Source organism: Abramis brama (assembly GCF_963993115.1).
Source record: "Abramis brama genome assembly, chromosome: 25".
NCBI classification, from domain to species: domain Eukaryota; kingdom Metazoa; phylum Chordata; class Actinopteri; order Cypriniformes; family Leuciscidae; genus Abramis; species Abramis brama.
In genome coordinates, this window is record NC_139987.1 from 14,308,988 (window position 1) to 14,321,051 (window position 12,064).

At 40.6% G+C, this 12,064-nt stretch overlaps 2 protein-coding genes across 2 annotated transcripts; one reads left to right on the forward strand and one right to left on the reverse strand.

Moving 5' to 3' along the window:
* Nucleotides 1–130: 130 nt before the first annotated feature.
* faub (FAU ubiquitin like and ribosomal protein S30 fusion b) lies at nucleotides 131–2,206 on the forward strand. The gene is made up of 5 exons (XM_084105012.1): nucleotides 131–228; nucleotides 338–422; nucleotides 522–666; nucleotides 892–947; nucleotides 1,858–2,206. The coding sequence occupies exons 2-5, from the start codon at nucleotides 348–350 to the stop codon at nucleotides 1,981–1,983; spliced, it is 402 nt and encodes a 133-aa protein (XP_083961138.1). The 5' UTR covers nucleotides 131–228; nucleotides 338–347; the 3' UTR covers nucleotides 1,984–2,206.
* A 1,122-nt stretch (nucleotides 2,207–3,328) lies between these two features.
* Nucleotides 3,329–4,261, reverse strand: uqcc3 (ubiquinol-cytochrome c reductase complex assembly factor 3). The gene is made up of 2 exons (XM_084105013.1): nucleotides 4,005–4,261; nucleotides 3,329–3,574 (listed from the first exon to the last, which is right to left on the reverse strand). Exons 1-2 carry the CDS (start codon nucleotides 4,119–4,121, stop codon nucleotides 3,446–3,448), a joined length of 246 nt encoding a protein of 81 aa, XP_083961139.1. The 5' UTR covers nucleotides 4,122–4,261; the 3' UTR covers nucleotides 3,329–3,445.
* Nucleotides 4,262–12,064: the final 7,803 nt, after the last annotated feature.

The window sequence follows — 12,064 nt, forward strand, 5'->3', positions numbered from 1 at the left end:
TTTCAAGAACTTGACTAAAATCTATATTTATAACATGTTATTTTCACTTCTTTGTATTAAGAAATTAAAACGCAACATTATAATAAAATTGTGCATAAAATGCTGTCCATGGGACTTTTAAGTCGCTTTAATAAAATGCGCATGCGCATAGCATTTTCTAGAATCGCGTTAACACTTCTGACTTTTTGATGTTGTGTTTGGCGCTCGTAGTCATCTATATCGATTAATGTTAGTACTTGTTTTTACTTTCAATATTTAAGTAATAGTGGTGATTATATTGTGCCGTTTTTAACAATTCTGTCAAGCTAATGACATTTTAATTATCTGTTGTATGAAGACTTGACACCATGCAGTTGTTTGTTCGTGCCCAGACTTTGCACTCTGTTCATCTGAATGGGTCAGAGACTGTTGCCCATATCAAGGTACTTTGTCTTATATTACTCATTTTATGTATAGTTTATTTAGACAAACTTGAATAAGAATCGGAAATTGCATTTCACGAACTGTACTTGTTTTCTCAGGCTCAGATTGAAGCTTTGGAGGGTCTGGCCTGTGATGATCAGATCATTTCACACTGCGGGATTCCCCTTCAGGATGAGACACTGGTTTGTCAGTCTGGTATTGAGGAGTTCAACACTCTTGAGGTCTCTTCGAGGCTGTTAGGAGGTAAGGACCAAACCCCTATGGCTTTATTACCCTCTACCTGTTACCATTTACTATGTTGTAGATGAAAGGTCTGATGAATTCCATTATTTTAAACTTAATTTGCGCTGAAAATAGATCAAAGAAATTATAAATATTCCTTTATGATGAGTAATTGGTATTTTCCTCTTATTGATGCATTATCTTGGTTTGCATGTTTTCATAAATATAACATCTCCCCACCCAAAGGCAAAGTCCACGGTTCCCTGGCTAGAGCAGGAAAGGTCAGAGGACAAACTCCCAAGGTGAGTCTACATGTATTTGCATCCCTACTTATACTATTCCCTATAAGAATGTACTCTACTTCTGTATAAAAAAAAAGTACAGAATTTTGTGTGTAGCAGATGAGTAGGCATCTTTTGGGACATACTACATGTCATAATGATGTCTTCAATGGACCGTGAATATGAATCCTGTCAGTCATATTGTCACAGTTAAAGGAATAGTTCACCCAAAAATGAAAATTCTGTCATCATGTACTCACCCTTAAGTTGTTCCAAACCTGTATGAATTTCTTTCTTCTGCTGAACACAAAAAAATATATATTTTAAAAAATGTCATTGTCAGTAACCAAACAGCTGATGGACCCCATTGACTTCCATAGTATTTATTTTTCCTACTGTGGAAGTCAAAGGGATCTATCAACAACTTGAGGGGGAGTAAATGATGACAGAATTTTCATTTTTGGGTGAACTATCCCTTTAACGTCTTCATACAGACACACCACATTTCAGTTCATTTCATTTGCTCTACTCAACAAGTCTTCCTACTGTACTGGAGAGAAAAGAAGTAGCATGTTGATATGCGAGTCGAGGGTCTTTCATATGGAGAAACTCCTTCCCTTTTTGCATAATGCTGCATTTAAAAGTTCATGGCCCAGCACATCTTTTTAAAAGTTCACAATGTTGTTGCAGATTTGATGAAGGATTTCTCCAATCATTTCATTCACTTAAAACCTTACCCTGCACGCTTCATTTCATCATACTATGATTTTGGACACACTTATTCTAATTTTGAGAATTTATTAGGATGAATAGTATGCAATTTGGGATGCAGCAATTTTCAGCAATATTCATATTGCATAATATTGTGAGAATCCTAATTCTGAGCATTTTCTTGTTTATTGACTTATTGCACTGATATTGATCCTTTCAGGTGGACAAGCAGGAAAAGAAAAAGAAAAAGACCGGCAGGGCAAAGAGAAGAATTCAGTACAACCGGCGCTTTGTCAATGTTGTCCCAACATTTGGCAAAAAGAAAGGACCAAATGCCAACTCATAACTTCCTCTTCAAAACGACTATCAGTGTTCACTGAATTCCTGGGCAGTTTAGTTTGCCTTATCAGTAATAGATTTTTGGATAGGTAAATTGTAATGTAAAAGCCAGCTGATTCATAAATCTAATTTGTGCACTTTATATGCTATAATGATGTTTTGTACAAGCATAATAGTAAAAGAAAGATGGTTTGTAAGTTGCAAATAAAAAAACATTTAATGCAATATAATTGATTGATTCATTCATTTCATTTGCACGGTTTGAATATACATTGGAATATAATTTGAACTTTGCAGCATCATGCAATGTGGCTTTGGTAATTCATTCTAAAAGTCCATGTCAATATAGGAGCAGCAAGTGCAATGCTATTGTTTTCTAGTTTTCTTTCCCACTGGATCAGCGATCACCACGACGCCCCAAGAAGCCAAACCTGGAGAGAGAATGTCTCAAAGTCAGATTTGATTCCATAAGTCATAACAGAGAGTGCACTAATGATCTCACCTGCTGCAAATATGATCTGAGCCACTGTGCCCATAGATGTGGGTCCACGTAAATGTTTGAATTTCTGCGCTTGCATGTACACATATCCGCCTGCAGCCAGCAGCCCACCGCCCGAGAGGATTCGGCAGCTCCAGCAGTTCTCAGAGAGCGGTTTTGTGACCGGACTCGACTTCTCCGGTAGTGGCGATGGACTTGACATACTCAGGAGAAAGTGTCAAAGCTCCTTTTGTACTGGTCTTTGCTGTTTATAAACAAGGGCGCGGTCTACTTTCCACATAATTTGGTAACATTATTAATTTTGATACAGAGAACTATCCACCAGCACCAACTCTTATCAAGAATTTGGACGCATTGTGAAAAATATCGTGTTACAATGACCTTAAAACCGGAAGCATTTAGTGTTAGCGCTGTGTTATGCACTCGTGCAAGTCATTGCTGTGCAGACATTGCGCAGACAGTTACCATTCGACTACAGAGCGTAATAAAAACAATATTAATTTAACTTGTTCACGATTGAGATGTACAATACGGCCAAATATTTGTACAAATATACTTAACACACAAAAACCACTTTGTTTTATTTACAATTTAAATAAATATATATAAACAATTTTACTTGTAAAACACTAACCCTGTTGGATAATCCAGGCGTTTGGACCAGCCATAAAACCAGCAAATAGCAGGTCATGCCAACTTAATATGGTCAAGTTGTTTTTGGAACATATGGTCCAAAACAGCAACTATTTCAATATTATTTCTCCAGGAAGGAAAACAAAAGCAAAGCAAATCTATCAGTGCCATTCATGGCCATGTCCATCAAATAATAATCAACATCATATAGCCTATGACATGTAGCATTTGCAGAGAATTTATTTAAATAAGTCACAGCCTTCATACTTTTCCTTCCAATGCATATGTACAGAGTCCCGGTAGCATGTTAAAGTCTGATATGTGAAAACTCATTCCATCATTTCTGGCTCCCAATTCCACGTGCAATGTTTTCATTTGTCTCTGCAGCCTCTTTCAGCACCTGGAGCATGAGGGCATTTCTCTTCCTGCTCTCCTCCATTCGGACGGGGTTGGCCTCGGGCAGATTCTGGGAAAATAGAGGGAGAGACGGATCAAGGTTACAAATCTTATCAGGAATCTGAACTATAATATCAGATGCAATTTAAAGACCCCATATATTTTTTAAACATTCTCATGAACAAGGTGTTATTCATCCATGACTATTAAGTGGTATTATCCAATGCAATGGAATAACAACAACTAATGCAGCTTACTCATTGTTGTGCTATTAACCCGGAGGCGTAAAAAGGGACCAGAGAGTAAATATCATTATCAGAGTGTAATAAAACATGAACCTGCTTAAATTAATTCGTTAATAAGAGATCGTGTAAAACCCTGTACGTACGACCACATTCTTATGAAACTGATTGTTGACAAACCTGCCTAGTCGCATCACCCCCGCATTTTTCTATAGGTTTGTGTTTCTCATTTAAAAAAAAAATGCAATGTTTCAGTACCTTCAACATTTCCCTTTTCCTCTCCTCTCCTGGTGAAATTATGGCCCACATTCCATAGCCGACACCAACAACCCCGACCAGTCCGATCGAGACCAACATGGTCCTCATGGCGCTCATGGTGTGCACGAGCTCTCCGCGAGCACGACCAAACTCTTTAATTATACGCTTGATATAAATTATCAAGCTTCCCCAGATCGCGGAAAAAGCTAGTTCAGTATCAGTATACAACACTGTCAGTTGACACGATGCGGTGCATTGTGGGAGTAGGCTACATCATTATACAACTTTTTTAACCTGTTACTGGCAGATTGGTCAATATTGTGTAAATGAACAGGCGCACGTGCTTTTAAGTCTTTTAACTCTCACATCACTGTAATAATAAATAAAAACTAAATAGACATAAAAATCAAATTGACAACGAATATATAATATAATATAATATAATATAATACTTAAATATAATATAGTAATTATAACTTTTAATTATTTAAAAAAAAAAATACAATTTAAAATACAATTTGTGTAGAAACATTTAATTACATTATTACCTTTCATGTGGAAAGATTCCAGATAATGTTATTTCTTGGGTTTCATATTTGTTATTTATTAGTTGTTACATTTTTTTGTAATGGAATATTATCTAACAGGATTGCACACAAAATGTGGGACACAGCATAAGAGTTTTGGTAATAAAGCAGCTAATAATAAAAAACAAAAATCTGAATTAACAATCAATTGAATATCAGTTTAATAGATTATGTGAAAATGACATTAACTGTTGGATATAGTCAAGAAGGTCAAGACCTCTGATGCAGGACAGGCCAAAATCAACATTTTATAGACAGTGGATTCAGACATTTAGCTATCTACTTTTCATGCTAGGTGAATTGTTTGTTAGATAATAGTTATCTAATGGTTTTCACTATATAATAGGACACAAACACTACACTATTTGTGGAATGTGTTATGATGAGGTAATGAGTCAGGTATTAATCATTGACTATATAACAGAACATTACTTCAATTTGAAATATTGCTTTTTAAAATATTAGTCATCTTTCAAGGGTCAAATTAATGCATTCTGCATAACTAGTGCAAAATGCCCGTGCAAAATCAGTTTTTGAGTGTGTTTTTAGTAATTGTTGGTTTGGTGTGTTTGAGTGCTCATTGTTACAATTACACAGCAAAAGTTCAGTAACATTTTTATTTGTGCATGGTAGAAAGCACAACGTGAACTCCGAGAAAACGCTATGCTTGAGGAAACAGTTTGTGAATAGGCTACTACAAATGATGCCTGTGAAAGAGACTGTGAACACATTGAATAGGATATGTTTAGTTGGTGAATAGCATAGGCTACTATTACACAGTAGCGATAACTTTAAGTGCACCAGAATGAAATATAATATTCAGAAGTAAACAGCATAGCTGACTTACAGATTCAGTTAACATCCACAAATGAATAAGCGCATCGATTCAGGGAGCAGTGCAAAGTGCCCGTGCAAAATCAGTTTTTGTGAGCTGATCGCCGTCAAAAAAGTTCAGGAGATATTTCTTAGTGATGGCTGATTTCAACAGTTTCAATATGATAGCATTTTGAACAAAAAGTGTCATGAATTTATTGCATTTTGGGGGGAAAATAATCAGTTTTTATAATAGATCTTTGAAAATCCAAATCTGGATTTGAATTTTTTATGATATTATAACCTAAAGATGCTATGTGAAAGTTTGAAACAGAAAATAGTGGTTTTCATCTTGCCACTTTCTTGGTAAAGAAAACACATTTTTACTCAAATTAATCAAAATGGATTTATCACGCCAAAGAGTATAGAAGTACTTCTATACTCTTTGATCACGCTCTGGAACCAAACTATAATATTCAGAAGTAAACAATGTAGCTGACTGAGTGTTTATGTCAGAATGTTTGTTTTTAAACCACAACCTTCTTGGGGCTTCTTTGACCGATACAACCCTCTAATGTCAGAATGTTTATTTTTAAACCACAACCTTTTAAAAATGATATATTTAACGATGTCTTTAGCATTTCTCATCCAAACAACTTCAAACTTGCCACTGCACTTACTCGTGCCCGTGGCGAGACACCTGTCAAGTTTGAAATCCATCGGACTAACGGTTCGAGAGATATGCGGTTAACAGACACACAGACAGACATACAGACAGACACACAGACAGACAGACATACAGACAGACAGACGTTCCTGTAATTTATAGATAGATGCAAAGCAGCACTGGCTGAATAAGTAAAAAAACGGCAGAAAACAGACCAGTTGTTAATTATACTTTCCACCAGATGGCTCTAACATACTATCTGGTCTAAATGTGTGTGTGTGTGTGTGTGTGTGTGTGTGTGTGTGTGTGTGTGTGTGTGTGTGTGTGTGTGTGTGTGTGTGTGTGTGTGTGTGTGTGTGTGTGTGTGTGTGTGTGTGTGTGGAACAGGCACTGCAGGCTGTGTGGGTGTAGAGAAAGCACATAAGTGCTGATAATGTGTGTCCATCAGAGTCAAGGTGCAAAATAGATAGCTAGAAAGGAAGGTATACATTAGTGTCCCTTTAAGCGACATTTTCCCTGCTTGAGCACATGTTGAGCTTTGATCATCCCTTATGAAACATTGCTGTGGCAACCATAGTGTCTGCACAAACACCATAGATGCAGCTACTATAACACAACTAAGATAACTTGCTATTATCCATCACTGCCTTAACAATGAAAGCAGAAAAAAACAAGATGTTACTTGCACCATTTAAAGAAGATGTCATATTCATATTATGGTTCTACAGCAATAACAGCCTGCATTTTACTGGAAATGGATTACATCCGGAGCAGTCTAAAGGAATCCTATCAGAAACAATTTTTGCTGTTAAGTTAAATGTGCATGATTATGTTTAGAATTTACAGAGTGCTTGACTCTTGCATTGTCAATACAAAATCTGTACCAAAAATTGCTGCACCTCTTGATGGAAATAAATGTTGTTACCATCAAGAGGTGCATCAATTTTTGGTCAAGATCTTCTATTGAGAATGCAAGAGTCAAGCACTCTGTAAAGTGTACTCTAGCACACCCCAAAGACTTTCAATGAATTTAAGGTATAGACTCAGAGGAGCCAATTCATGTGTGAAAATGATTCTTCATTTTCAATTTGAACCTGATGAATCTCTACATTGTCATCCTGGAATATGGCAATGATGTGTCTTCCTAAATGGTTGTTTAAGAAATAAAAATCTACACATTCCATCAATTAGGGTTAGAAGAACTGTTGCCAAACATATAACATGCTAGAAACATAATTATCACTACAATAATGATCCAATCATAGACTCTCAAGCATTTGCCCATTTAAATCCAAACAGTGACTTTTTGGCTGTGCAGCGTGTGTGTATTTTCTATATAAAGCATTTTTTTTGTTCTAAAACTTCCAGCATTTAGAACTTTCAGACAGCCTACATGTTGTAACCACAGCGATTCCTTCACCTTTCCTGTTCTGAATTCCATTCTGAATTCCATCCGTGCTAGAGGTTTAAACTTCTGATGTTCTGAAGCAGAAAGCGAGGTAATTTCTATACTGGCTGCGTTATTGCTTGAATATTTAATCGTTTCCTGCTTCTCGCGCCCCCCACACCCCCTCCAAATCACTCAGTCTATAATGACACCTCTCACGCCAACCCCCTGGCTGCCTTTCCTCTCTGATTGCTACAGTAACGCTTGCAGATGCCTGCTCTTGTTGCCATGACTCCCGTTTCTTCCCGAAGGTGCACCACTGATCATTGAAGGAAATATTCATGTGCGTGTCTGTGTATGTAGACTGTGTGTGGTTTACCTTCGATGATTATAGGTGTGCTTTGCATTTTTAAGCTGTAATAGTTTGCCCTTGTCTATGCAGTATTGGTTTATGTATACAGAACACATGCACAATGCTTTCATAATGTTCTCAACAGCGTTTAACACAGTTCAACACCTGTGTGGTGAGGTCCTGTGTGGTATTTCACAGCAGCACATCCAGTATGAATGCTAATCATGGCTGGGATGGCGTTGGGAAGCAGAGCCCACTTACAGTTCTCGACGGAATTTCAAACACTATTTCACACTTACAGTTTGCGTATGTGTTGTTGTACATAAATCATCTGTGGAAAGAGGAAATGTGGTATGTGTGAGTGCGTGTTTGGAAATGGATACCTAAAAGTCCTACCCAAATACAAAGAAGTTCATCTTTTTTCACAATAGTAAAACATAGCAAAACAAGTAAATATGTGCTCAAGCTTCTGCTCTGTGCAAAACTGACCTTTCTGTCTTGAGCAAATACATAAGAGGGACATTGAGTGCTATTTATATCCTGAGTACATCAACACATAAATATTCAGATAATAAATTAAAAGTGTTGCAGGTAAAAAAGTAATTTTGTAATGGTTTAATGGGGGTTATGCTGCGTAGTGCGTTCACGCCATGTCGTAATTACCGTAAATTAAGCTCTGTATGCTTTTGAATCGGACGGTATTTTAATGTCATACAACGATCGGTCTGTACAGCGCCGCTTCAGATCAAACACACCTTAAATCTTCAGTGGTCAGGTGGTACAGCGATGTGGTACAAGTCGTAGCTCTCGTTGTAATTACAAGTTCTACAAGTACATGAATGATTTTTACAGTTCTGAATCATTACGGTAATTATGACATGGCATGAACACTCCTTTAAACTGAGTTCTGGAATACTTAATTGTGGTTGGTCAATCACAGATCTCCCGTCAAATAATTTAGTATAATTGCCAAGGAAAGTGCTAGGTCCTTATCAGCCTTTCACTTTCGACGTGACTTGAAAGAGGTGGGGTCCCCTCTGCTATCCACCTATAGTTCCTCTGCCCAGCAGAGGGCTACTTTGATTTATTCACAGGGTGATCTGAGGGTCACAGTGGGGGCTCTCCAGCTGGGCCAGCAGCAGTGTTCACCCAGGCCGCAACATGGAGCTGGTCACAGGGAGGAGATGCAGCCCGTTTCAGTCCCTGCCAGATCCTCCAAGCGCCAGGCGAAGTGGCGTTCCTAAAACGGGCGACCCAGAGATGGAGGGAGCTGCTCTTCAGGGGAGAGGAGGGTAGGGTGGAGAATCCTTTGTTGAGTTTGTTTTTTGTTCCACACAATTTCAACAAAAGAGCAGATTCCACAATCTCTGGGTCCCAAGAGGACACGGTTGACAGTGAGGGACACTATGCCACTCTCAGCCCCCTCTTCTATCGCCAGTAGACAGGAGTCTGTGCTTCCAGGACGTGACGCCTTCTCATGTGTCTCCTGCCATTCCCTCACAGGAACTGTGGAGCCAGTAAGTGTTGCAGCGTACACTCAGACCCCACTCCAGGATGCTATGCCTTCCGGGTCGGGTCCCTGTCCTCCACCTCGCTGCGGGTACACCTGTGGTCCCACTGGTCCCGCTTGCTCACTGTCTAAGAGCCTTGCTAGCGCTTTCCAGCCCGTCACGCTGGCTCATTCGGACGATCAGACTCGGCTATGCGATTCAGTTCGCCCTGTGTCTCCCCAGGTTCATTCGGTTCACCTCAGTGGCGAACTAGGATGTTCCTGTCCTGCGTGTAGAGATCGCAGTATTACTGGTGAAGGATGCAATAGAGTCAGTCCCTCCAGCCGTCATGAGGTCAGGGTTTTACAGCCCCTACTTCATTGTACCCAAGAAATGAGATGGGTTACGTCCGATCTTGGATCTGCATGGTTTGAATCGGGCCCTTTACAAACTTCTGGGCAGGAGTTCCCCTAGAACAAGTGTCCAGGCATGTTGTTGTCTCAGCAGATACCTCCACCACTGGCTGGGGTGCCATGTGTGACTGGCATGCTGCCTCAGGCTCCTGGACAGGATCTCGACTGCAGTGACACATCAATTGCCTCGAGTTGGTAGCAGTATTCCTTGCCAGTCCAGACGGACAACATGTCCGTACATCAACGCTGCGTACATCAACCATCATGGTGGTCTATGCTCCCGTCACATGCTGCAACACGCCCACCATCTCCTCCTCTGGAGTCAGAAGTGACTAAGGTTGCTTCGTGCCAGCCACATTCCGGGCGAGCTGAATTGTGCAGCCGATGCACCCTCATGACACCTCACATTCCCAGGAGAGTGGAGACTCCATCCTCAGGTGGTACATCTGATTTGGAGGCGCTTTGGAGCCGCATAGGTAGACCTGTTTGCCTCTCCTGACACATCCCATAGCCAGTTGTTTTACTCCCTGACCGAGGGGACCCGCTGCACGGATGCACTGGCACACAGCTGCTCAAATATGCGTTTCCCCCAGTGAGTCTGCTCACACATACACTTGGAGAGGAGCTGATTTTGTCGGTTGCGCCTTACTGGCCCACCCGGACCTGTTTCCCAGAATGATGCTACGACAGCCCCTCCATGGCGGATTCCCCTAAGGAAGGACCTCCTTTTTCAGGGACGGGGCACAAGATGGCACCCGCATCCAGACCTCTGGAACCTCCATGTGTGGTCTCTGGACGGGTCGCAGAAGACTTAAGTGGCCTACCCCCACTGGTAGTTGACATGATCACTTCAGCTAGAGCCCCCTCTACAAGGCATGCTTACGCATTGAAGTGGAGTCTGTTCGTTGGTTGGTGTCCTTCTCACCAAGAAGAGCCCTGTAAATGCCTGATTAGAGTCGTCCTTTCCTTCCTGCAAGAAGGGCTGGAGCGAAGGCTGTCTCCCTCCACCCTAAAAGTGTATGCCAGACATCCCAATGCAGTAGAAGGTAAGTCTGTGGGAAAGCATGACCTGGTCATCAGGTTCCTCCTCGACTTCGCCTCATCACCACTTGGGACCTCTCTCTGGTCTTTACAGAGAGCTTCCTTTGAGCCTTTGATCATATGTGTATTCTTTCACAGTACGGCTTCCCTTTCGGTGAGCCTGTGTCTTTCCCTTGGCAGAGCCCACTCTGCCGTCTCTGCTTGGTATTGACTCCACCCTATTAGGCAGGATCTACCACAGAGACCTTCCGTATGTAACACTGCCCCTTTGGTCAGTCCATATATGTAACTCCACATGCTACCATCCCCAACGGGCAGGAAGTGGCCTCCGTGGCATCCCTTTCCATTGGAATAGGCACGCTTTCCCAGTGTTATCCAATTGTCTCACTGTATTGGTAAGTAGGAACAGTGATTGACAGCGGGGAGCTGGAAAGGTTGGATTGTGGCTTTTTTCTTAGGGATCCCAATACGTCAGTCACTGACGTAACGTCGAACATGACTGACTGATAGGGAATGTCTAGGTTAGTAATCTAATCCCCGTTCCCTAAAGGAGGGAATGGAGACGTTAAGTCCTGTCACCACAATCCCTGTGTCCACTGCTGAGCGACCTGGCACTGGCTCAGCTCTTCAGTGAAAACTTAATAAGTGAGTCCCGCACACTTTCTTATATACCCACAGCGCATGAGTGGTTCGCAATGCAAATCTCACTCGCCAATGCCCACTGGCTTGTTCTGTAACCACTTGAAGGTGATTGGGCTCTCAGGCGAGATCCCAATATGTCAGCCACTGACGTAACATCTCCATTCCCTCCTTCAGGGAACGAGGGGTTGCATTAATAACATAAACGTTTCATGTCTCTCATATCATTCCGCACTCCCCCTTTTCACATAATAATTCATTTAGAAAAATCAGGGTTATGAACACATATGTTTTTATGTACTCATTAATGTTATTAATCCCATTAATTTCTATCTAATAAAATCATTTATTGGATAGAAAGTTTTCTACCAGTTCAACCCAGTCTTATTTGTGCTGATAAAATCTCAGGTGACGTTTTGTCTGATGTCCAAAGGCCAATCGTTGTTCTCTCAACTCATCTATCATTCTAATTTAGTTCTCACTCCACTGTTCTAATTTAATGTTCTTCTCCCCTAACTTTAAACTTCATCTTAATTCTGATAAGGTTCACTGTACTGAGATTTGCACCGATGCATAATTCATGTCTCCCTCTGTCCTTCTTAATGTTCTGTCAGTCTTTTCATCATATTGTTGAAATGACTCTTCCAATTTTAGGGAGATGTTCTCATGCA